Source organism: Pipistrellus hanaki, assembly GCF_964339955.1.
Source record: "Pipistrellus hanaki genome assembly, chromosome: 5".
Classification (NCBI taxonomy): Eukaryota; Metazoa; Chordata; class Mammalia; order Chiroptera; family Vespertilionidae; genus Pipistrellus; species Pipistrellus hanaki.
The window spans coordinates 87,038,001-87,064,524 of record NC_140507.1 but is presented as its reverse complement, the minus strand read 5'-3'; the positions used below and the strand labels follow the sequence as shown (position 1 = coordinate 87,064,524).

Below are 26,524 nucleotides of genomic sequence, written 5' to 3'. Positions count from 1 at the left end.
CAGAGGCAGCAAGGCAAAAGTGCCAAGACCCACAGACCTGAGGAGTACAGTAAAATCTTCGAGTTTACCAGTAATGTGTAAATAAAACACTCATGTCAGCCTCCTTTGGAAGACAAAAAGCTGCTCCAGAACAGGACTGTGACTCTCTATTGCACCATCAGCATTTTTGCAACAATACCTCACACTGTTTAATCTTTTTATAAAAACTTTTTCAGAAGGCTTTTAATCAAAACTGTCTCTAACAACCAATAAGCCCACTAACAACAAAAGTTAGTAAGTAGGAAATACATACACTCATGTACTGGTAATCTGAAACCCAGCTACAATATAGCAGTACAATGTACTCTAACTGAAAGAGAGATCTTTAGCAGAGACCAGTTTGGCTCAGAGGATAGAGAGTCGGCCTGCGGACTGAAAGGTCCGAGGTTCGATTCCGGTCAAGGGCATGTACCTCAGTTGCGGGCACATCCCCGGTAGGGGGTGTGCAAGAGGCAGCTGGTCGATGTTTCTCTTTCATTGACGTTTCTAGCTCTATCCTCTCTCTTCCTCTCTGTGAAAAATCAATAAAATATATATTTTTTTAAAAAATGAAAAAGGGATCTTTAAAACTACCTCACCAGGAAAGTAAAGCTTTATTTTCCTATTTTTCCAATAAGTGAGTTACCACCGAAACCGGTTTGGCTCAGTGGATAAAGCGTTGGTCTGCGGACTGAAAGGTCCCACATTCGATTTCGGTAAAGGGCATGTACCTTGGTTGCGGGCACATCCCCAGTGGGGAGTGTGCAGGAGGCAGCTGGTCGATGATTCTCTCTCATCGATGTTTCTAGCTCTCTATCCTTTTCCCTTCCTCTCTGTAAAAAAAAATCAATAAAAATATATTTTAAAAAATAATAATAAGTGAGTTACCTCAGAAAGATCTACAAGAGAAGTTTGAAAAGCGTATGTTCTATCTGTACTTGGAGGAGTGGCAACATTAACCATCAGAGGACCAACCGCATTAGTTAGATTCCCATCAGAGTTGCTCTGAGAAGATATTCTCCGACGTTTGGATAACTGTGCAAGGAACGGAGACTGCTGACATTCACCAAGACCTTCCTTTCTGGCTGTATACACAAAACCAAATAAAAACAAGATAGGTGTGAGTATTTTCTTTTACAATTTTGTACATCATCATTTTAGTATGTTTTAATGCTTGAGTATTATGAATAGGAAAATTGAGTAAATTTAGTATGTTTTAATGCTTGAGTATTATGAATAGGAAAATTGAGTAAATGAATAGGAAAATCTATAAAATTTTTTCATTCAAAAACGAAAATATAATGGAAAGACAAGTGAATACGATTACTAAAAAATAATACAAATTTACTTAGGAAAATGTATTAAATAATAATTAAGTTTTTTCAGACTATAAAATGAAGAAAGATATGCTAAACTACATTTGCACTAGTAATACAGTAACTCATGGTTTTTAAATTTATATTGAAACATTATTCTTTTGAACATTTTAAAGGATGTGGTTATGTTCTAATACTGGTTCTGCTTTGTGTATGAGTTTACGAAAATACAGCCACAATGTGCCCCAGTTCTTAGCTACAAAAAAGAATGTTATTCTTTGCAGAATTATAATAATGTTAATAAAATATTTTAAAACCCAGGTAGAAAATGAAAAATAGGTAAGTTACAAACTACAAATAAAAATGAATACATGAGAGGGGTCACACACTAACAGGTAGATGAACTAAACCTTGTCTTGAATTGAAGTGCATTGCACCCAAGGAGGTGGTGATATTACTTGAAGATGGTTCAAGACACTAAAAATCATGTGGAACCTTACTTAGGGTGCAGAGCAGCAGAGGTATGATTTTGATGATTACAGGTAAGGCGAAGATTCATCTAATTCTGGTATTTGAAATGTTTTGTGATTGGAAAATCAAAGGTGACCAAAAACAAAAACAAAAACAACAACAAATAAACAAACAAAAAACTAAATGAATTATAATCTAAAAGTTATTATAAAGAATATGGCAGGCTAAAAGTTGTCAGATTGGATAGATCAGTTTGTAATATTGGGGATGGGTGTTTGGTATTCATGTAAATGCTTGCCAAACTTGTCACATGTACTGTGATAAAGATGAAATGAGCTAATCAGCTCTGACAGTTTTACACCTAACACTTAAACTGTGACCATGTGGGCGTGGAGGCTCAAAAATGTTGACATCCGTTTTTTTTCAAGAGAACCAGATATCAAGGTTTTTACATGAAATGTCCCACATTTTGAATGTTAGACTCCATTTAAAAATACAACTCTGCACTGTGAATGAAACCTTTTTTATTTCTCAGAGGCTTGTCTGAATCCCACAGAAGTCCAAACTTGACTTTTTTCTACTCACTCAAGCCTGTTGTCAGGAATCCCTCTGCCTCTGAGAACTCAGGACAGTCAGTAATTTTTTCCTTTTCCTGTATGCAGTTAAAAGCCGACTGGAAGGCAGATATGCGCTCTTTTAAAGAATTAACATTTCGATATAATACAGGGCTGCCCTGTTAAAATACAGAGACACAAAGGTTATTATAAATCAAGTCAAACACAGATTTTATATTCTTGGCCTAAAACTATTGAATCTAAAACTAAACACAAAGGTTTTTGGAAGACCAGAGATGATAAATTAGCAAAACCTCTTCTCCCTTAAGTCACACATTTTTGGTCTGAATATTTAGTGTGCTGCCAACATCTTAGGCTGCCAACATCTTAGGCTGCCTCTGCTCCTCCTCCAGTGTTTAGCTGTGTGATATGAATACTTTCATGTGTAGCTATGGGCTGATCAATAATGACACTAGTAAGTCTATGGACCAGACAAGAAAAGTCTGGAGTAGGTGGAAAACACTTTAAAGAGGCACCCAGATAAAACATACCCCCAATTATTTGAGGGCTAAATAATTCTTAACAATATCCATAGACAATCATCTGCATGATGCCTTTACCTCATGCAAGTCTCAGGGAACCTGGTTCAAGTTAAGCTAATCTCCTTACTCATCTTCCTTCATGCACACCCTCTCCCTAGGAGGCCAGAACACACACATATTCCCTAGTAGCTCAGATACCACTCTCACATTTTCCCTCTTCTTTGGCTTTTCCAGCTAACGTTTCTTCATTTCATGGGATCCTACTTCCTTAGAGCTGAAAGCCAGCCATTCACTTAAAATATGGAGCCAAACAGTAAGATGGTATAAGCACAGGAGCTCCCTGCAAACTCTAGCGAGATTTCAGCCAAAGAGGCACAAGTGAAACTGATACAAGCAGGGATAGAAATGCCAGATAAATGCAAGCAATGCACAGTTTGAGTTCTGTTTGCCCATAAAACAAACTACTCATTATATTCTCTATCCAGGATCTCCTTCCCTATCCCTTTATTATTTACACTACCAACATATTTCCATTGCTTTGGAGTTTGTGGCATTAACAAAATTACACAAACAGGCAAAATTAAAGTAAAAAATACCTCCCTTTAAGATATTGTATGGAGGAAAATCAGTTAAAATCTTGAAGCCATGTTTGATGGTAAATCTGTTCATGCACTTGATTCTATTCCCAGTTAAATACATTCAGAAAGCAAACTGTTACATAACAACAGAACATTTAAAAATTCTAATATGATTGATGATGTTAAACCTTTATGACATAAACAGCAAATAACATTAACTCTAATGAACTGTCAACTCTAATCTATATGAAATATAGAGAAAGAAAGGGGTTATTCCAAAGTCCTAAATTTACCTCGAATATTCTTTTTTGGTACTCATATTTGAACATGGCAGAGGTAAGTTCAGTATCCTAGGAATTTGAGCACTTCGAAATGCTGCTTAAAACAACTTTTAGGTTCTCTGAGTCAAAACTGTTTGGGTTTTTTTTCTGATGGGGAATAACAATATACAAAGTAAATGAAACATTCAAAATGTACTGCTTTTTTTTTTTTTTTAATGCTTTTGTCTTATGAATTGTGTCAGTCAACAACATTCTTTCATATGCCAGAAACTGTTCAACAGATTTAGAATGAAGGGAGGAAATTATCTTCTGGAGTGAAATTCTGAAAACACATTACCATAATACAGTTTTAGGTACAAGAGGTGCTATTGAGAAGATGAAAAAGGAATGGTGATTCAGTAACTAAGAGAGCTTACTAGCTTGTATCGAACAATATTCTACCTGAAAAAAATTGGCAGTGAAGGGAAGATACTGGGGAAGGGAGCCATTTTACAGTAACAAGGTAGACAAAAGCAAAGGCCCAGATGGAAATGAGATGTAGCAGAAAGAAGGCCAAGAGTGCCCAAGGATGAAAGGAGACAGGGAGATGAGGCTCGTGGTAGGCAAGGCTCAGATGAGGGAGGTGTGATGTGATGAAAGCTTCCGGAGGTGTTTGGGTTTAAGTCAAGTCATAACAGAAAGCCATGGGAAGGTTTTAAAGTAAAGGAAATGATTTGATTTATACTTTAAATGTATCTTTGATTAGTCTGTGAAATGGTGAACGAATTAAGGAAAGAGGGAAGTATTGTAGAAAGATCAGTTAGAGTGAAATTAGCAATTAGGCAAGTAGTTGGTGATCTAGGCAGGAATCACATTATGGTTGTAGCAAGTGAACTGTGAGGACATGAGGAACTAGATAGGTTTTGATATGTAATGATGAGTTGGATGTGGAAAATGAAAAAGAAATACTGATAGATAATTGGGCTGAGCAACTGGATAATGATGGATGTAATGACATGGAGAAGTAGACTGGAAGATCTGATAAAAGAATTCTATAATTTGGTTGGGGCCATGCAATGTTGAACAACAACTGGATATCCAGTTGCTCATGGGGGAAAATTAGACTACATAAGGAAAGCAAAGAAAAAGGGGCAGAGGAAAACCCTGGAACAATTAGTATTTTTACAGGGAAAAATGAAAAAGAGGTGAAATGAGCAAATTAAGCAAAGAACAACCAGTGACACAGGAAGAAAATCAGGTTAGTGTGGCAGTCCAGAAACCAAGTGAAAAAGCCTTTCAAAGAGGGGTGGTCGAGCATATCAAAAACCGAGTAAAGAAGAAAAAAAAGAAAGGTTGAGTAAGATGCAAATTTGGATTTTATCTTTGTCTTAGCTATTTGGGATGAATGATGACGAGAGTATTCTCAATGGAGTGATCTAAATGGAGTAGCTAGAAGGAGTGGAGAGGACAGGATAGAAGAAAGTAAACATTTGAACAATGATGTAACCAACCTACTGGGAAGTTGTAGACTCTACAATGTAAAGGATAGGAATATCCTATATAATAAAAACCCAATAACCATAACAGCAGATCGACCTCTTGACCAGTCACTATGAGGTGCACTGACCATCTCTCAGTCCCTATCCACAGCCAACAGGCTCTGATTGCTGATGGCGAACAGGGACCCGTGGTGGGTGGTGGGGGATGTGGGCGGCGCCAGGCCAAGGCCCCTGCCCTGCTGGTCGCCCCACACACAGAGGGCAACCTGCGGCAGGGGTGGGGTTGGTAGCAGGCGGGAACAGCCGACCTCTCAATCTCTCCCCCAGCCAGCAGGCTCCCATTACTGGGTGGCAAACTGGGAACTGGGGTGGATGGTCGCAGAGGGCAGGGCTCGCTGCCCCCCAGGGGAGTAGAGGGTGGCCCTGATCACAGGCTAGGCCTAGGTACCTTAACCACACACAATTTCATGCATCGGGCCTCTAGTATGTATGATAATAGGTATGAATAATAAAGAAGGCTAGATTTCCATCATCCATAGTGGGAAGGATCAATAGCTAAAACATCAACATTGAAAGATTGAGAAATAGCAATTAAGCAAGAAGAAATAAAAGGCATCCCAATTGGAAAGGAAGAATTAAAACTGTCACTATTTGTATATTATAGATATAAAAAAAACAAAGACTCCACACCAAAAAACTGTTGGAATTAACAGAATTCAGTAAATTTGCAGAATACATAATTAACATACAAAAATCTGTTGCATTTCTATATGTTTATAACAAGCTATCTGAAAGAGAAATTAAGAAAACAATTGCATTTGCATTAAAAAATACCTAGGAACAAATTTAACCAAGGATGTGAAAGACCTATACACTAAAATTTTACAATATTAATGAAAACACAAGTAAGTGGAAAGATATTTTGTGCCCATGGACTGAAAGAATTAATACTACTAAAATGTCCATAGTATCCAAAGCAATCTATAGATTCAATATATTCCCCATAAATATTCTAATTATATTCACTACAGAAACAAAGCAATCATAAAATTTATATGAAACTACAAAAAATCCCAAATACCGTATTTTTCGGACCATAAGATGCACTTTTTTCCCCCCAGAAGTGGGGGGAAAAAGTCCCTGCGTCTTATGGTCCAAATATAGCCTACACATATACTGTAAAAAAAAAGTTTTTTTACTTGCCCGGCTCTGTGTGGTCTCTGTGTGCTTGCCCGGCTCTAAAATGGTTCTAAATGCTGCTGTTTACTTTACAGGGTTGATTACATGCGTTTATGACTGTGATGTTGGGTTTTAATGCACATAAAATATTTTAGGACACTATTTGTTTCAGAATCTTTTTTTCTCCATTTCCCTTCTCTAAAAACTGGTGCGTCTTATGATCCGGTGCGTCTTATGGTCCGAAAAATACGGTAGTCAAAGTAATCTTGAGAAAGACCAAAGCTGGAGGCATCATTACTCCCTGACTTCAAATTATATTACAAAGCTATAGTAATTAAAATAGAATGATATTGCCATAAAAAGACAGTAAGATCAATAAAACAAGAATAGAGTCCAGAACCAAACCCACCTATGTATGGTCAATTTAGGACAATGAAGCAAAAAATATACAAAGGACAAAGAGTCTCTTCAATAAATGATGATGGGAAAAATATGCACCCACATACAAAAGAATGAAAATGGACCACTATTTTCCAGCATACACAAAATTTAACTCCAAATGGATTAAAGATTTGAAAGTAAAATCTGAAACCATTAAACTCCTAGAAGAAAATAGACAGTGAGTTCCTTGACATTAGTCTTGGCTGACTTTCTGATTTGGCAACAACATAAAAAATAAACAAGTGGAATTACATCAAACTAAAAAGATTTCACATAGGAAAAAAAAAAAAAAAAGAAAAGAAAAAAAAATCTCAAAAGAACGAAATGAAAAGGCAACCTACCAAATAGGAGAAAATATGTGCAAATTCTATATATAATTAGGGGCTAATATCCAAAATATATAAAGAACTCATATAACTCAATTGCAAAAGAACAAACAATACAATTAAAAAATAGGCAGAAAATCTCAACAGATGTTTTCCCAAATAAAATAAACAGATACACAAAAAGTTGCTCAACATCACTAACCTTGAGGGAAATGTAAATCAAAACCACAATGAGATATAATCTCACACCTATCAGTCTATTATCAAAAAGACAGTAAGTGTTGGCAAGGATGTAGAGAAAAGGGAATAATTATTATGTACTGTTGGTAAAAGGGTAAATTAGTATAGCCATTGTGGAAACACTATGGATTTCCTCAAAAAATTAAAAACAGAGCTACCATATGATCCAGCAAGTCTATATTTGGGTTTATTCAAAGAAAACAAAAAGACTTATTAAAAAAGATATATATACCACTATGTTCACTGCAGCATTAACTACAACTAGAAGCCGGGTACACAAATTCGTGCACTGGTGGGATCCGTTGGCCTGGCTTGCAGGGACCAGGCCAAAACTGGCTCTCTGACATCTCCTAGGGTTCCCGGATTGTGAGAGGGCGGGTCTCAGGCGAAGCACCCCGGAATTGTGTTCCCTCTCTCTGTACATCACCCAAGAACCACAGCTGTTAAGTCATCACAGCTCAATAGCCCCTGCATTGAGCATCTACCCCCTGGTGGTCATTGCTTGTCATAGCTACCGGCTGGTCAGACGGTTGGCAGGTCAGCCAGTTGTTTAGGCTTTTATATGTATACTAGAGGCCCAGTGCACGAAATTCGTGCCCTGGGGTGTGGGAGGGTGTCCCTCAGCCTGGCCTGTACCCTCTAACAGTCCGGGAGCCATCAGTTGGACATCCTTAGCATTGCCACAGAGGCAGGAGAGGCTCCCAGCTTCTGGCTGCACAGTGCTCCCCCTGTCGGAGCACATTGACCACCAGGGGGCAGCTCCTGCATTGAGTGTCTGCCTCCTGGTGGTCAGTGCGTGTCATAGTGACCAGCAGTTCTGCTGTCATGCCGAAACCAGCTCTCCAACATCCCGAGGAGTTCCAGATTGCAAGAGGGTGCAGGCCAGGCCAAGAGACCCCACCGGTGCAAGATCAGGGCCGGGGAGTGATGTAGGAGATTGGCCAGCTGCGGAGGGGCCAAGGGAGGACTGCAGGGTGTATCCAGCCCATCTCACTCAGTCCCAATTGACCAGACCCCAGAATCAAGGTAACCTACTGGTCAGAGCATCTGTCCCCTGGGGGTCAGTACATGTCACAGTAAGCAGTTGAGTGGCCTTAGCATATCATTACCATATTACGCTTTGATTGGTTGAATGGCTAACTGGACAACCAGACACTTAGCATATTAGGTTTTTATTATATAGGATTAGAGGCTAGGTTACCATCGTCCCTTCCCTCGGCCCACTGGCACCTGCCTTAGCTGGCCTGACACTGCCCACTCACCGTCCCCGTCCCCTGCTGACCAGTCATTCTGCCATTTGATTAATTTCCATATTAGGATTTTATTATATAGGATAGCCAAATATGGAAACAGCCCTCCTGCCCCCCCCTCCCAACCCCTACACACACACACAAAGTAGAATGTTACTCAACCATAAGAATAAAACCTTGCCATTTGGGACAACATATTTGGATGGACCTAGGGAATATTATGCTAAACAAAATAAGATGGAGAAGAGTAAATACCATATGATTTCACATAAGTGGAATTAAAAAACCAAAGCAAACAAACAAAGCAAAACAGAAAGACTCATGAAAACAGAGATCAAACTGATGGCTGTCAGATGGGAAGGTGTTTGGGGGAAGGGCAAAAAAGGTGAAGAGTTAAGAGGTCCAAATTTCAGTTATAAGTCACAGAGATTTAATGTACAGAATAGGGGATATCTTATATAATAAAAGTATAGTATGCAAATTGTCTGTTCGACCAGGAGTTTGTCCGGGAGTTCAACCAAGGGGACAGGGGAAAGGAGGGACCCTACCAGTGCACGAATTCCAAGCAATGGGCTTCTAGTAGTCAATAATAATGCAATAATTTTGTATAGCTATTACATCAGTAGGTAAATAAAAAATGATTAAGTAGGTTGTAAACCTGAAACTAATATAGTACTTTTTTTAAAACTATTTTTAAATTTTGAAAAAAAGCAGGCCACTTAAAGAATAGGAAATAAAAATATGTGTTGATTGAATAAATGAACAGGATTCTTTAGTTCTGTAAGCTAAAATACAATGGAACAATGTCTTCAAAATATTGATGGAAAACATATGTCCAACCTAGATTTCTATTATATTAAGACAACCTATAACACAATATGCTGGTAGAATAAATTTTGTCAGCTATGCAGAAGTTGCAGAAAAATGAGGTAGTAAACCAAGACAAGAGAAAGATATTCGGTCAAGGAAACAGGGAATTCAAATTGGAGAGGAAAAGAGAATTACCACAAATGGTGAAAAAAAGTCACAAAATGACAGCTATCCAACAAAGCTAGTAACAACCAAGCCAACAGGAAAAAGATAGAGGGCGTTAGGAAAAAAGAAAAGAATTGATAGACTCTTTAAGATTTCTAAATCTTGTCAAATTTCTTGGATGAGATTATATGATAAATTAAAAGATTAAACAAAAAAGAGTAATTATTAACCTACAGGAAAAACAAAAGTTGTGCAAGAAAGGACTATGACCATAACATACTATGTGGTACCTTATAAAAAATGTCTACATGGTTAAATATGCACACAAAACCCTAATTTAAACAAAAAATGTAATGAACTGTATTGGAAGAAACGGGAAAGGGGAGAGTGTTGGGAAAACTATGGCTAGAAGATGTGAGAAAGCAAAATTTTTATTACCCATCTCTCTCTCTCTCTCTCTCTCTCTCTCGTTCACACACACCCACACACACACACTTTCTCTCCCCCCCCCCCCTTCCTCTCTTTCTAAAAATGAATTTTTTTTTTTTTTTTTTTAATGCCGGGACCCGTTTGGCTCAGTGGATAGAGCGTCGGAAGGTCCCGGGTTCGATTCTGGACAAGGGCATGTACCTTGATTACGGGCACATCCCCAGTAGGGGGTGTGCAAGAGGCAGCTGATCGATGATTCTCTCTCATCGATGTTTCTAACTCTCTATCCTTCTCTCTTCCTCTCTGTGAAAAATCAATAAAGTATATTTAAAAAAAAAGAATAGGAAAAAAAAATTTTTTTTAAATAATCTATGGGTCTATCTTGCAATTTGAAGGTATACTTTTATGCACTGTAATTTGGAAAATATGACTTCACTCATCTGCAGATTTCTAATGTTGACACATTTTACTATGCAATATCAAAACCACTCATTAATAAACCCATTGATCTATCAGAAGACTCTAGCTATTGGGAAGTTATCAAGCTAAGGGTGGTGAATTTTTTCTAAGATTCCAATTTTCTCCTAAAAACTTAAATTTTTCATTGGTAAGAAGTATCTCAATTTTTCCTTTCAGTGGTACATACATTTTTGAGAAAATGTCAGCCACATTCCCAATTCTGACTAACCATATGAAAAAAGTGTTTAGTCCAACTCGGAGCTCAAATAATCACACTTAATTTTCCTCAAAACATCCACACTTCTGTATGCTCTTTGGAAGTACTTGATGCATGCTTCCCATTTTATCACATATAACATTCAAGGGCTGAGAATTAATAAAATGTGTAATTTCTATTGCTTCATCAGGATATTAAGTGAAAATGGCATTATTACTATTTCTTGTGAATGCTTGTTGGTGATGAATAAAATGACAACTTGGATCCATGAGTTTTACTCAGCACTGCTTTCGCACCATGGATGTAAACATCAACACAGTGAAAAAGGCAAATAGCCTTTTTCTTTCCAAAAATAGGGACTTTTTTACAACGCCACTGGACGGGGGACAAATTGTTAAAAATCTGGTCACCTTAGGCAAATACCATCTTAGGACATTTACAAAAGATAGTTTAGACATCCTGAAGGGAACTCAGGAATCTGCAGATAAACTTTGAGAACTACTGAACTACACTCTATGGCCTACGCACAAACACTGTCTAAAAATGAAAAATAAAGAAGTGGACAGTGTACGTACATTTTAAAATACGAAGGCCAATACCACAAGAGGCAAAAGCAGTTGTCCTTCTAGGATAAACTGGGACTGTGTCTTTCATAGCAAGACTTGCACTACTCTTTGACTTTCATTATTCTACTAAAACCTGGAAAAGTATCTGAAAAGTTCCCCATCAGCAGACAAATAATTTGCTCCCTTCCACAGGTTATCCCAAATACAATTTGTCCTGGGAACTCTTGCCCTATATGCCAACATATAGTAGTCACAAAAAAGTTACACACTTAAGAGCTAAGATATCTAAATAAAAAGGTTGGAAATCACTGCTTCACCTCACTACAGAAAAATAGATATTAACTAGAAAGAAAATTTGCAAAGTGAAAAAGAAAGCTCCTCTAGAAAGCCATTTCTATCCAGAATCTTATAACTTTTAGTACAGGGGCTGGTAAAAGTAGGTTTACAGTGGCAAAACAATTTATTCTTGAATTATTATTTGTTACTATATTATTTTCCACATGAACTACTGTAAACCTATTTACATGCTCAACATCATTTACATTAACTGCACATTTTCTATAAGACAGAGATATACCGTCTCTCCAGATCCAAATCAGGAAGGTAGAAACACTTTACAAAAGCAAAACATTCTCTCTAGAATTCATGACAGAAATTAAAGAAAATCATACCAGAAAATGGAAATCCTGTGTCAAAGGAGACTTCTCTGCATTCTTTAAATTCCGCTGCTGAGCAATGAAGCGAATCAGATTGTTTGTTTCAGGAGAGCCCCGAACACCAACTGAAGAGCGTCGTCTGGCTTTTTTAAGGCAGGAGGATGACTTTCCTATAATGAAAACTCTTTTAAATTGAGACAAAACAAGGCAATCCTCAGTAATCATGTCCTGAAATCTGTGCTATACCAGTCTGAGAGACAGCATGATAAACACATGGTACAGAAATCTAAATAAAGAATTATAGGCAAAATTGTTCACCAATGATCAATTGGACAAAAAGCTTTGTTTTGTCCATTGATTTATTCCATGTTCCTGGAACAGTGACAGGTACAAAAAGGTATTTATTAAATACTAGTGGCCCAGTGCACGAAATTCGTGCACATTAAAGCGGATTAATTAGAGGAAATATTTTAATATTGCTATTTGCCCTTTCTCTATAATAGAAGTGTCAGAGATGAAAGAAAGATAGTAAAATATATATGAAAATCTTCCTCCTGTCAGAATCTAGGGCACACCGCCAGACCCAGCATCAAGTCCCCACTCCCACCCCCCACCCCTCGGTGGCACCTCAAAATAGCGAGAGACCCAGACCCAGTTAGCCCACCCCCATTGGGCAAGATCCAGACCCGACCAGCGCCACCCTTTTTAAGTCACGCTGGGCGGGGTACACAATCTCAGGTCCCCCTTCAAAACCCGTCATGTAGGGGGCGAAGCCTCAGGGCCCCGATCAAGACCCACAGGGTGGGGGGGCACAGCCTAGGGCCCCGATCAAGACCCACAGGGTGGGGGGCACAGCCTCAGGTCCCCTGTCAAGCCCCACCGAGCCAGGGGCAGGGCCTGAGGTCCCCCATCAAGCCCCACCAGGCAGGCGACAAAGCCTGAGGACCCCGAACTGGTGCAGGGGTGGGGGATGTGGCCTGAGGTCTCCCAGCCCAGCAACAAGGTGAGGGAAGTGGCTTGAGGTCACCCATCAAGCCCTGCCAGGTAGGGGATGAGGACTGAGATTCCCCCATCAAGTCTTATGGGGGGGAAAGGGGGGCGCGCAGCCTCAGATCCCCCAGAGCCAGGGTTGGGGGCGCAGCCTAAGGTTTCCCAGTCCGGGGTGGGGGAAGCAGCCTGAGGTCCGCAGGTCTAGCACCAGAGTGGGGGGCGAACCTTGAGGTCCCTGTCAAGCCACACAGGGCCCAGCTTCACGCAGGCTTAGGGCCCTGCTGATTGCTAGTTAAGGCTCATTACAGGAACTCCGCCTCTGCTGTGGGTGAAGCCATCTTGTGTTATGGAAACCCAGCCTCCGCTGTGGGCACAGACATCTTATGTCTGGAAACCCGCCTCCATCTCTGTGATGGTATGATGGGTCAATTTGCATGTTCCTCTTTATTAGCTAGGATAGTTGGGTGGAAGCTACTCAGTTTGGGTCAGTGGATAGAGTGCCAGCCCATGGATTGAAGTTCCAGACTGGATTCCAGTCGAGGGCACATACCACAGTTGCAGCCTTGATCCTCGGCCCCAGATCTGGGCATGTGCGAAAGGCAACCAAACCATATGTCTCTCTCACAGGGATGTTTTTCTCTGTTTCTCCCCCTCCCACTCTCTCTCTAAAAATCAATGGAAAAATATCCTCTGGTGAGGATTTAAAAAAAGAAAAATTATATACCATATTTTCCGGCATATAAGACGACCTCCTAATTTTACAGTTAAAACATAGGTTTAGGCCTATATTTGCTGTATAAGACTACCCCCCCACTTCCGAGGCAACACCAGTTTTTATTTTTAATAGACCGCCTCTCTGACTCTGGCCAATCTGAGCAGGCTTTTTACTAGAACACAGTGTAGCTTCGGGTACAGAACATGTATAATTTGCATGCATAGAAAGCCTGCTTGGATTGGCTGAGTTAGAGAGACAGTCTATTAAAAAAAGAACTGGTGAGAGGATCCAAGATGGCTGCTCGGGTAGACACCTAACCGCAGCAGCACACAACAATTTCAATGGAATACAACTAAAATGTAGAGTGGACATCGCCCAGAGCTACAGGTAGTCGACTGACTGAAAATTCTACAACAAGAAGGAAAGAGAAAACCAGAAGGAAAATCAGAGGAGCTGAAAAAAAAAGCCTAAGGTACGGAGACATGCTGCGGGCTCGCACGCACGCGCGTGGAGAGGTCGCAGCCGGAGAGGAGAAGAGGGCTGGGTGCTGCCCGGCGTTCCCTAGCAGGAAGGAAATAAAACCCCCAGCCTGGGCTGAACCCCAAACCGGCAGCGCTGAACCCCAAGTTATGGGCCAGACCCTGGGGACCCAGGCTCCAGCAGGGGGAGACGGGGCTGTGAGGCGGAATCCCAGGCGAGCAGCGAAAAGCAGGGCCCCCGGAGTCGCGCGCACATTGCGCGCAGAGGACTGAATGTTGACTCTGATGCTGGAATACCCTAGCCGGAAGGAACAGGGCCTCCGGCAGCGCTGAGCCTCAGTCCGGACTGCTCTGAACCCCAGTTCTGGGCCAATCCCTGGGGACTCAGGCTCAAGTAGAGGGAGACGGGGCTGTGAGGTGGAGTCCTGGGAGAGCGGCGAAAGGCCGAGCCCCCGGAGTCGCACACATTGCTTGCAAGGGAAGGAATGTTGACTCTGATGCGGGATTGCCCTGGAGGGAAGGAAACGGGAGCCCTGGCTGTGTTGGGCCCCAGTTTCGACTGCTCTGAACCCCAGTCCTGGACCAGACCCTGGGGACTCAGGCTCGAGCAGGGGGAGACGGGGCTGTGAGGCGGAATCCCAGGGGAGTGGCGAAAAGCGGAGCCCCCCCGAGTCGCACACACTGTGCGCAGAGGACACTCTGTTGACTCTGATCCTAGACTCCCCTAGCGGGAAAGAGAGAAAAAAGCTCCAGACTGGAGGAATGCGACAGGGAGCAGGAGCCCCTGCCGGACACCGGTCAACCGGGCACCGGCAGGGAGCTGGGCGACGAGGCCCCCCCGGGGGGGGGGGGGGGGAGGGTGCCCCTGAGCCTTCGACCTCTGAGCGCAGGCAACGGAGCCAAGGCCTTGGGCTGCTTCCTGGGCGGCGCCGACCGCGGCAACAGGCTGGAGCAGCGCGGGAGCCCGCGGAGAACAAAGGGGTGCCACAGGCCAACCTGCTGAGCTCCCAGGACAAAGAGGAAGAAACCAAAGAAGTTCTCAATGTGAAGAAATCAAGTGAGAGCAAAAGATAGTAAAATTACTTAAGAAAGAATACAAAGAAGATCTTGAAAAATCAAAGACTAAGTCAGAACTCAACTCACCAGCCAACATTGCAACATATATGGGTTTAAAGAAAAAAAAAAAAAAAAAAAAAAGGACAGAATGTTGGAACAGCGGCGGCCAGGCCTAGAGTGCCCAGGCACAAGGCAGTGGCAACCGGGCCCGGAGCAGCAACAGCCAGGCCCCAGAGCAGCAGCAGCCAGAACCAGAGCAACAACAGCCAGCACTGGAGCAGCCAGACCTGGGGCAGTGGCAGCCAGGCCTGAGGCGGAGGCAGCCAAGCCCAGGGTGGCCAGTCCAGGAACACCCAGACCCGGAGTGGCCGGGCCCGGAGAAGCCGGGCCCAGAGCAGCCGGGTTGGGAGCAGCCATGCCCAGAACAGCAGCAGCCAAGCCCGGAGCATCCAGGCTGGGAGCGGCCAGACTCGGAGCGGCCGGGCCCGGGGCATCCGAGCCCAGAGCAGCCGGGTCAGATGCAGCCAGGCCCAGAGCAGCAGCTGCCAGGCTGGGAGCGGCCAGGCCCGGAGCAGCCGGGTCTGGTGCGGCCAGGCCCAGAGCAGCGGCTGCCAGGCTGGGAGCGGCCAGGCCCGGAGCAGCGGCAGCCATGCTGGGAGCGGCCAGGCCCGGAGCAGCGGCTGCCAGGCTGGGAGCAGCCAGGCCCGGAGCAGCCGGGTCGGGTGCGACCAGGCCCGGAGCAGCGGCTGCCATGCTGGGAGCGGCCAGGCCCGGAGCAGCCGGGTCGGGTGCGGCCAGGCCCGGAGCAGCGGCTGCCAGGCTGGGAGCGGCCAGGCTCAGAGCAGCCGGGTCTGGTGCGGCCAGGCCTGAAGCAGCGGTTGCCAGGCTGGGAGCAGCTAGGCCCGGAGCAGCCGGGTCTGGTGTGGCCAGGCCCGGAGCAGCGGCTGCCAGTCTGGGAGCGGCCAGGCCCGGAGCAGACGGGTCTGGTGTGGCCAGGCTCGGAGCAGCAGCAGCCAAGTCCAGAGCAACTAGGTCGGGAGCGGCAGTGACCAGACCCGGAGCAGCTGGTTGTGGAACGAACCAGAGCAACAAAGGCCAGTCCCGAAGCAGCCAGGCCCGGAACAGCTCGCTCCTCGCCTGCCCCTGCCCCACGGCTGCCTCTCAGACATGGCTGGAAACTTCTGTGGGACCTTGAGGGTCTGCTGAATCAAGTGATGAAGGCTTAGATCTGGATGTGTTGAGTTAGTATAGGGCTGGGGTGTTGATCTGTGAGTGCCTTGGGTGGGGCCTGGATGAGGCTGGTTGACCTATTTGGAAATGTCTTTTGTGTGAAATGTATCATTGCGCATGTGGAAGTATTATTGATATGAGAAAATGCTAAGTAACTGATTTACTATCTGAAAAGGGATTTACTATCGGGGAAAGGGAGGGAGGAAGAGACTGAACATAAACTGCACCTATGGATGAGGACAATGGGGGATGGGGAGGGGGCGGAGGGTGGGGTGGGAACCTGGTGTAGGGGGGAAGAAATGAGGAACCTTTTTAATAATATGAACAATAAAGATTGATTTAAAAAAAAAAAAAAAAGAACTGGTGGTGTCTCGGAAATGGGGGGGTAGTCTTATACAGCGAATATAGGCCTAAACCTATGTTTTAACTGTAAAATTAGGGTGTCGTCTTATACGCCCGGTCGTCTGATACGCCGGAAAATACGGTATACATATCCTAATATATAAAAACCCAGGGTCTGTAACATCCAAAATTACCAAAGTTTTGACTGAACACCAGAAGTCTATCGTGCAGTCAGTGCTGGGCTGCTGTGGTGACCCAGCAATGACTGCCAAGGGGGCTGCAGATCAGGCCCGGAGAGAGGCTCAGAGAGAGGCAGGGTTTGATCCATTGCTCCGTGGCAGCTGTTGATCAGCCATTGTCTGTCTCTGTCTCTGTCTCTCTCTCTTTCAGCTTTGCCAGCAGCAGCGCCTTTGTTTCTCTCCAGGCCTCTTCAGGGGCTGATCAGCCCTGCCTCTCTCATCAGGCCCAGAGATAGGCCTGGAGACACTGACTGGCATAGAAACTGACCAATCAGAATCAAATCTGGGTTAACTGTGAGAAGCCAATGGCTGCCTAGGAGGCAGAGCTTTTGACCTAACTGGCATAGAAACCAACCAATCAGAACCAAATTTGTCGAAGGGAGGGCAGTTGGGGAGCGAGATCAGGCCTGCAGGAGAGGGTAGTTGGAAGCACTATTAGGCTGGCAGGGGAGGGCAGTTAGGAGTGATCAGGCAAGCAGAGGCAGTTAGGGGCGATCAGGCTGGCAGAGAAGGGCAGTTGGGGGAGAGATCAGGCCAGTAGGGGAGTGATATCAGGCCAGCAGGGGAGGGCAGTAGGGGAGAGATCAGGCAGGCAGGGGAGGGCAGTTAAGGGCAACCAGGCTGGCAGGGGAGAGTAGCTGGGGGCAAGATCAGGCCATTAGGGGAGAGCAGTTGGGGGCGACCAGGCTGGCAGAGAGTGCAGTTGGGGGCAAAATCAGGCCAGCACGGGGGTGCAGTTGGGAGGAGATCAGGCAGGCAGAGGCTGTTGGGAGTGAGATCAGGCCAGCAGGGAAAAGCAGTTGGGGTGAGATCAGGCCAGCAGAGGAGGGCAATTAGGGGTGACCAGGCAGGCAGATAGCTGTAGTTAGGAGTGATAAAGCAGGCAGGCAGAGAGGTTAGGGGCGATCAGGCAGGCAGGCAGAGGAGTTAGGAGCAATCAGGCAGGCAGGCTGGTGAAAAATTAAGAGCCAGCAGTCCCAGGTTGCAAAAGGGATGTCTGACCTGTGGTCGGACATCCCACAAGAGGTCCCCAATTGGAGAGGGTTCAGGCTAGGCTGAGGGGAATCCCCACACACACACACCGGCACATGAATTTCATGCACCAGGCCAGTGGGGTGTGTGTGTGTGTGTGTGTGTGTGTGTGTGTGTGTGTATATATATATATATATTTATATAAAAGCTTAAGCGACTAAACGACCAAAGGACCAGCCAACAGGACGCTATGATGCATATTGAACACCAGGGGCAGATGCTCAATGCAGGAGCTGCCCCCTGGTGGTCGATGCATTCCCACAGCAGGAACACCGCTCAGCTGTCCCACCCGTCCCAGCAGCCCGCCAGCCCAGCTGCAGCCACACATTCCCTCAGTATCCTGCAGGTCCAATCTCCAGAGAACAGGCCAGGCACCAACGGATGGGTGCAGCCAGCACGAACCCAGTAGTGCTGCCAGCCTCCTAGAAGTCGGCCTTGGGCACTGCAGACACTTCCCCTCCCTAGACGCTCCGCAAGGAAGAAACAATATAAAAGCGGCCGCCAGGTGGCTCCTGCCAACCGGCGCAAACATCAGCAGGACAGATCCAGATCCCAAGAGGGCAAGGGTGTCTCACTGCCTACCCAGAGGGCAGGTCGCATTCCGAACCCCCCAAACCCCCTTGGGACAGGCGTCAGCAGCAGGACTTATGGCTGGCAAGCACCACTGTGGTGGCACAAACCTCTTCCAATAAGGACTGACTGGGCGCGGGGGGGGGGGGGGGGTCAGGATGAGTGGGAGCAGCAGGCAGGAGCGGCAGGCAGTGTTGGACTGCCAGTTTGGGCTCAATCCCCTCAGGCCACCCTGAGGGACCCCACCCATGCACGAATTTGTGCACTTGAAGCGGGGGGGGGGGGGGGGGGGGCCTCAGCCCAACCTGCACCCTTTAGCAGTCCAAGAGCCCTCAGAGGATGTTCAACTGATGGCATAGGCCTGCTCCCCAGTTGGACATCCTTAGCTATGCCACAGAGGTGGGCGAGTCTCCTGCCACTGCCAGCCATTAGCCAGGGTTGTGGCTGACCAGTGCTCCCCTGTGGGAGCTCACTGACCACCAAGGGACAGCTCCTTTTTTAGGTGTCTGCTCCCTGGTGGTCAGTGCATGTCATAGCAACTGGTCATTCTGCAGTTCGATCGATTTGCATATTAGCCTTTTATTATATAAGACTATAGTAGCCCTGTGTACAAATCAGTGTACCAGTAGCTCACTGCCAACCTGCTGTGGCTCTCCGCAGCCAGGCTGTAGCCAGTAGCTCACTGCCGCCTTCCTGTAGCTCTCTCTCCGCCCACTGCCCCACCCTCCTGGAGCTCCCCCCAGCCCATAGCTTGCTGCCCTGCACCCTTCTGTAGCTCTCCGCTGCCCCGCCCCACCCGCCTTCTGACCCATGATCTGGTCATTACACTTCACAGCATAACAGATAATTAGCATTTTCCTTTATTATACCGGTTACACACACACACACACACACACACACACACAGTTGTGTGGAATGAATGTATGAATAAATTTATAATTAATAGATCTCACTTTTGTTTCATATTTTAGCACACAGATAATGACTTGCTTTGGACCAAAACTTTCTCTTTTTCTGAATTACAGTCTAATCCCCAGGGACTGAAAGGAGAGATGTCCACCGAGGCACATGCACTTTCCTGCTCTCAAATCTTCAAGGTAAGGTGTTTCTCTCCGATATCTATCTAGTTTTGGCACATTACCCTGAATTCTGGCCACATGCCTAAGCACAGGAAATAAATGTAGATTTTTACACGTCTAAGAGTGATGTTCTTAGAATGGCGTGCCACTTTAGTCTTGTCTCAAATCAGGTATTAGTCTAGTGCCCTTTGACGTTCACCTCCCCCATTACCTTCCATTTCTAAATGTTCTTCTCAAATCTAATCCCTCTCCCGTATTTCTCCTTCATCTAAGTCAGACTTCACAGTGGAATGTTCCTTCTGCTTCTTGATGATTAGTTTGAGCCAATTCTCTGTTTGTGATTTCCAAAGAAGCAAACTTCAATCATTCAATGTAATATTTTCTTATTTGCTCTTCAAATTTCTCTTATTTTTGTCATGTGACCATAAAATGTCTTACTACTTATAGTACACACACTCCTCTGTAGCATGTGTTGGGTCAAAATGTGATTTACACACACAATCTTTTCCAGTTTGGGCAGGAAGGCAACTCAGACTTAGGAACATAATCACGCTGGTGGCCCAGACCCTGGCCTCCCGCTATGCTGGATGAACGCTGCGTGTCCACAGAAGTCTCTCTGACCAAACAAGTTTTCAGAGTCAATCAATTTAGATACGAAAAGCAGTAAGGTACACAGGATAAGGAACAAATTGAGTTATATTACAGTTATTTTTAAACTTTAAAAGCACTGAAATACTTCTCTTACCTGCAGAGTTCTTTACAAAGCTTTCCGACGTAATTCCCAATTGCTGTACAGTTACTGTGGAAAAGTCCAAAGGTGATTTAAAACTATCTGGTGTGCCAGGATGAGCAATCACTTCAGCCGCAGGCTTCTGGGATGTTACAAGATCCCCATTTCCCAAAGGGAAAGAGGCATTTTCTGAAACAAAGCATTGAGGGGGCTAATGAAGCATCATTACCAAGACAAATACCTAAATCTTTAATTTCACAAGGAGGCCACGGATCACTACATACCAGCATTAATAGCAGGCTCCATGGTTTCAAAGGGCTCGCTGTCTTTTAAATTGGTGTCCATCTAAAAAAAAAAGAGAGAGAGAGAGAGAGAGAAGAGAAAAAAGAACCCCATTCCCCAGATTAATGTGATTTAAATGAAGATTCTCATTCGAGACTGAACTCTAACACAATCTATACTGGCATGAAATTAGATGTGGAGAGTACTTTTGGAATTCAAATTAGAGGGAGAGGAAACTGTTTGATACTAAAACGCGCACACCCCCCCCCCCCCACACACACACACACACAACAAAACAAAAAAACATACTATAAGCCAGTGTGCTGCAAAATTTTTAAAAACATGCACTACCTGACTGGGTAGTCGGGGGCCCTGACCTCTTTTACGCTTAGATTGTCAAATAAAAAAAAATAAAAGAAAGACAACAGCCAACACAATATCGTCGGGTGTGAATGAATCCAAATCACACCTAATTTTTTTTGTCAGATTGATAAGAAATATATATTTTTGTATGCAACAGAATTTTGTGTGTGCCATGAGATGAATAAAGGGTTGACAATCGCTGCTATGAGCCATGTAGCTTCTCAATCTTAGCGAACATCCGAGTCATCTGGGTACCCCGCTGAAGGCCTAGCTAGCTCGGTGGGATCCCGGAAACCCTAGCTCAGAAGGTCGGGCCGGGCCCCAGAAAGCTGAAAAGCACACGGGCTGCAGCAGCCCCGGCCGCGGGAGGACCGCGGTCTCCGGGGGCAGGAGGAGCAGGAGGCACTTCTGAGAGCCAGCGAGGCCGCCGCGCAGGACACCGGAAAGCCCAGCCCTACCTGACGCCGCGGCTGCGCTCCTCTCGCCCGGGGTTTAGTTTGGACGCCGCTGCACGGGAGTATCGTGGCGGCCTTGCCTTCTAAACCTCGGCTCTTCCGCTCGAGAGCCAGCAGCCTGGGCGGAGGACTGCCCCGTCCCGGGCCGCCAACCACTCCGACCCGCCGCCCGCGGACCCTGCGCCGCAGCCACGCGCGGCCGCCGCCCGCCGCCCGCCGCCCGATTCAAATCACCCGCCCCGCCCCCTCCCACAGCGACGTTACTCCGGGAACCTCTGCGCCGCCGCCGGCGCCCCCACCTGCCCGCGCGCACCCCGAAACCTCCCAGGCCCCTCCTTCCCCGACCCGGGAACTCGAGTGGCTTCGTGATTTCGGAGAGAAGCGACCGCTGGCTGCGGGGGACTCACGGGGCCGAGGGGACACCTGTTAACCCGCGTCCGTGGGGACTACTTACCGCGAGCGTCTCGCGGAGGAACCCTTACGGTTAGACTTTGGACCCGCCCCTCCTATCTCTCCATTGGATGCTGCAAACTTCGAAAAGAATCATTGGACCAATCGCGACAGAACGATGGAGCGGTTCTAACCCAATCAGCGAGCTTCCTCCGACGGTGGCGCCTAGGAGGGGTCACAAACAGCCGCGGGCGCTGATTCCTGTCAGTCACTTTTAGAGCTCCGGTTCCCTCAAGCCCCGCCTCCGTATGCAGATGAGATCTACCTGGCGTTGGGTTGGCGCCTGCTCCGTAGCGCTTCTTCGAGCCGGAGTTCGGCTCCGAGGTCTGCTCTGATTGGCTGGGAACCCTTCCCTGCTAGACCGCAGCCGCGCGCTCTTCCCTCCACCGGGTGGGCGGAGTCAGAATGAACCCACCCAGTTACAGGGTGGTGATTGGCGGAGTGCTGACCGGCGTTGCCGGCTGATTGGTCGAGCTTAGAGTCACTCTGGGGTGGGGGGGAGGGAGTTGGGGGAAGGGCCCCAGGCTGGCTGAAGCGCCCAGAGGCGGGGCGGGCAGGAGGACCGGCCACCCCGGGGGTGTGGGACGGAGGGTGCGCGTCTGTGTGCGGGTGTCTATGAGAAGGAAGGTGGCGAAGGGGGGAGCGTCCGAGTGGGTGGAGGGAGGGGAAGGGCGGGAGGAGAAAAAGGTGGGACCGGAGCCAGGCGGGAGGGTGGCGACTCACTCGGGACCCGGCGGGGTCGGCGCGATGCGGCGGGTGACCCTGTTCCTGAACGGCAGCCCCCGGAACGGAAAGGTGAGGGGGCCGGAGGCGGCGGGCCGGGCCGGGCCGGGCCGGGCTGCGGGGGGCCGGGGCCGCGGAGTGCGGAGCGGGCTCGCGGGGCGCCGGGCTGAAGTTGGGGAGAGGGTTTGGGCGGTGGGCGTGAGCGGGATGGCGGGTGTCTGGGAGGTGAAGGTGGGGTCCCCGCAGCCTCCTCCCAGCCCCAGGTTCCTCCCCGGAGCCTGCCCTTGGGCTCCCTCCCCAGCCGCCCGGGGACTGGCGCAGGTCAGCGGGCGCTTCACGGTCCCCGCGTCCCGGTGCGGGGCCGGGAGGGCCGCGGTCACCCCGGCGCTGGGTGCCCCCGGCGCTGGGTGCGGGTGCTCCTCTGCCCGCCGCCTCCCGGAAGACCCCGCTGCCCGCACCCCGGCCCGGGGAAGCGCGCCTTCCCACCTGGGTGCTGGCTATGGTCTGCTCCGGAGAGTGCTGGCATGCAGGCTTCATCGTGCAAAAATAATAATAATAATGATAATAATAATAATAGTAATAGTAATAAAGCTCTATCAGTGAATAAATGAGATGCTCCTGTATCCTAGGTCTAATAGGGGATCGGAAGTTAGGGATCTTTTCCTGGCGGTGCCTTCTCTCCCCGGTGCCCCCCAAGCCCCGCCGCCGCCGCCAAACTTGTGCTCTCTCTATCTCGCCTTATATTTCAGTTAGGGGCCTGGGACCCTCGGCCAGAAGGGATCGGTTTGACAGGTCTCCTCTCCGTGCTAGGCCTCTGTTGAGGGCGTGATGCTAAATATTTTTCCACCCGCCGGAGCAATCCAAAAGGAATCCCTTTCCTTCTCAGCGCTCGCCCCACCCCATGAAAAGTTGTCCGCCTGCTTTGGAAAATGTGACTGTTCCAGGCTGACTTTGTGGTGCGGCCAAGTGACATTCAGACTAACTGAGCCTGAGAGTCTCAAGGTAAAAGCGCACAGGCCTCGCTGTGTTTACCTGCCAGAATGCTGTGTCTCCTGCATGATTTGGAAACACACATGGTCCATTTCTGAATAGTGTAATGGCGCCATGGTATAAGAAATGATTTTTCCAACTTGCTCTGCGGTTTTAAACATGCTCTAAAAATGTGAACCACATTGTAGTTTGTTGCCTATGATTTTGTGTTCTGGTGTTAGAGAGTTAATACCCATATAAAATAGAACTGGCATAAGTTCAAGTGTTTGAATGTTCATAAATGCTGCCTTAAAGGATGCTTCCCAAGATTTATATTTACATTATTACTTCCCAAGATTTACATTAACAACAGATAAAACAGGCAATCTAAAACTTAGGTTGTTACTGGAAGAAAGCTTTAGTATTTCCAAAGTTACAAGTATAATATGTCCTCAGAACGGCCTCTGCTGCACCTTTTCATCCAATCTCTCTGCTGTTATTCCATGAAAGACAAGATGTTTAGACCAGGCACAGTATTTATACTGTAAATTTCTCCTGTGTTAGTCCTGCCATATTATCTTTAATACATTTTTTAAGCTGTCCAGATTTGACTCCGTTAGATTTTGGGATTTAAATTTTATTTGCTTTAAAAATATTTGGCTAGAGAATCCCAGAAGATTGGAAAAACACATCTCAAATAACTAAAGGTCAGTGTTTTTATTAAAAATCATAAAAACCCAAATTGAAAAATACTAGTATGAGTCAATATTAAAAATGTCATGCCATAATCCTTACTACTCAACTGGGAAACATTCTGTGCCAGAGTTGTCAGTGTTTCCTCTCCTTTCCCTTCGGCTGATTAAAAATAAATGTATTTGAATTATTTTACTTGACAAAAGAGAGCAGAATAATACATAACAGCCTGCATTTTTACATATATAAAGTGACTGTATTTAGCCAGGATGGTATAATAATGACATGATGTTCATGAAGAACAGGCTGGGGGGAAAAATTACTACAAAATAGAGTTTGATTTTCCCATCCAACAGTTGGAACATCTGTGTCACTTCCATTATCTTCTTATTTGTACCTTGTATATTTGTTTCCTGCTCATCAGAATGTCAGTTTTTGTTTTGTTTTCTTTCAAATAAGTTATTGTCCTATAAAGCTTATTTATCGGTTACCAGACAAGGCTATGAAGCTGGGGTAGGAAGGTATAGAGTCACAGCAGGGGACAAAATATGGTCATCAGGACGCTTCTGTGTAACCTATAATTATTATAGCATAATATGCTAATTAGACGGGACAGCCAAGTGACCTTCCGGACATCCTTCCGAAAGAAGCTGTGGCTGTGAGGGCTGAGCCCCTTGCACAAATTTCGTGCATGGGGCCTCTAGTTAGTGAATAAACAGAGTGTAACTAGTGAATGTTTCACTGTGGAAGGGAGGACTGTGTATTCTCTCAAACAGTGCTTTCCGCAGTGAGATGCTGCACAAGAGGATCCAGTGCAGTTTAAGATTTATGTTTTTTTCTTAAAAACATAAAATAATGTTACAACTTCTTTTTGTTCCGTTCTGGAAAGACACGGATGCTTTCCGCCACCCAGTGTGTCTGCTGGTCCCAGGTCTGAGAGCAGGGAGTGTGTTCAATGGGCAGCTTCTTCACGGGTTGGTCCACTTTGGCAGGTTGTGATGTATGGAAGCTACCAAGTACCAGGTTAAGAGTCTTGCTATCCATTTTTTTCACTAAATTAACCCTCACCACAGTGCCAAGTGGCATTGAAAGATTTCTTCAAAGAATTGGTGGGTTGAAGACCCTATAATCCTGCAAGAACAAATAATGAAAACAGCAGCACTGCCCCTTCTCCTAATATAAACTATGAGATTTCTTTAATGGTGGATCCCTTTGGATCTGAGAAGTCAGAAAGTGCCAGATTTTAAAGAAGTCTGTTTGAACTCTTATGTAATAACTGCTATTGACAATAAGTGCTTCCTTAATTTGTACTATTGTTCTTCGAAATATTAGCCAGTGATAGAATGAGATCATCCCAATTAGCAAGACATTTAAAAATATTTTCCAGCACATGAAAATAAACCATTTCAGAATTTTTTTCTTTAACTTCTTTATTTTCATATTTAAAGTCAATTTGGTATTTGGCAAAATTTCACTAAATTTATGGATAAACATTTAGGACATACTTACTGCAGTCAATAAAAGTCCTCATGTTGTTTAGAAAATCATATTCTTTGAGTTTGAATTTTTTAAAAATTGCCTTTCATCCTTTCTCCATATGCTCAGAATTCCCATTGTTCTCTTTTTATTATTCCATCTTTTTATTATTCCTCATTTCAATTTTAACGCCTGGCGTTAAAATTGAAATGAGGACTCGGGATATCTGAGTATAGCAAGTGGCTTCTGAGCAACCTGATGTCAATTCAGAGTTTCTGTATCTCTTGAACATAAGTTGTGCAGAGCATAGGGTACCTTATTCATTCAGCCAACACTAATAGAGTGCCGTCTTTGTATGGAGGCACCTTGCCAGGCTGCAGGCTTAGTGGGATGTGAAATAGATCTTAATTCTCTACTGATGTTTATAGTCTTGGTCCAGGAAGTAACTGTTTTCTTCTGGCTTTGCTATTAGGTCAGAAATATGTTGATATTATATATATCCAGATTTGAGCCCATTATATTGTTAGAGTTGAAGACAGTTGAAAATCTATGTGAACTTTTGCTTATTGAAATCTAAATATTAATTATTAATAAGAACCTTGTGAGGGCTTGCTCTTCATGTTAAACGGTTTTAAAATATATTTGATACAGCCGAGACCGGTTTGGCTCAGTGGA

At 45.5% G+C, this 26,524-nt stretch overlaps 2 protein-coding genes across 7 annotated transcripts in view; one reads left to right on the top strand and one right to left on the bottom strand.

Moving 5' to 3' along the window:
- CDCA2 (cell division cycle associated 2) overlaps window positions 1–22,444 on the bottom strand; it is a 58,403-nt gene extending 35,959 nt beyond the window's left edge. The window contains exons 1-7 of one of the 4 annotated variants that reach the window (XM_084884801.1): window positions 22,254–22,444; window positions 21,993–22,153; window positions 20,723–20,783; window positions 20,454–20,627; window positions 11,992–12,146; window positions 2,391–2,538; window positions 907–1,103 (exon numbers count right to left, since the gene is read on the bottom strand). In XM_084884801.1, coding sequence (XP_084740927.1) covers window positions 907–1,103; window positions 2,391–2,538; window positions 11,992–12,146; window positions 20,454–20,627; window positions 20,723–20,783 — 735 coding nt within the window. In that variant the 5' untranslated portion in view covers window positions 21,993–22,153; window positions 22,254–22,444. Of the gene's footprint in view, window positions 1–906; window positions 1,104–2,390; window positions 2,539–11,991; window positions 12,147–20,453; window positions 20,628–20,722; window positions 20,784–21,541; window positions 21,770–21,945; window positions 21,965–21,992 lie in introns of those variants that run through there. The other 3 variants (XM_084884804.1, XM_084884803.1, XM_084884802.1) reach the window with 3 other exon arrangements.
- Window positions 22,445–22,533: 89 nt separating this feature from the next.
- KCTD9 (potassium channel tetramerization domain containing 9) overlaps window positions 22,534–26,524 on the top strand; it is a 32,641-nt gene continuing 28,650 nt past the window's right edge. For 2 of the 3 annotated variants that reach the window (XM_084884851.1, XM_084884850.1), the window contains exon 1: window positions 22,629–22,783. Coding sequence is in view for 1 of the 3 variants with exons in the window: in XM_084884852.1 (XP_084740978.1) it covers window positions 22,604–22,783 (180 nt within the window). In the remaining 2 variants the exon portion in view is untranslated. Of the gene's footprint in view, window positions 22,784–26,524 lie in introns of all 3 variants that reach the window. The other variant, XM_084884852.1, reaches the window with a different exon arrangement.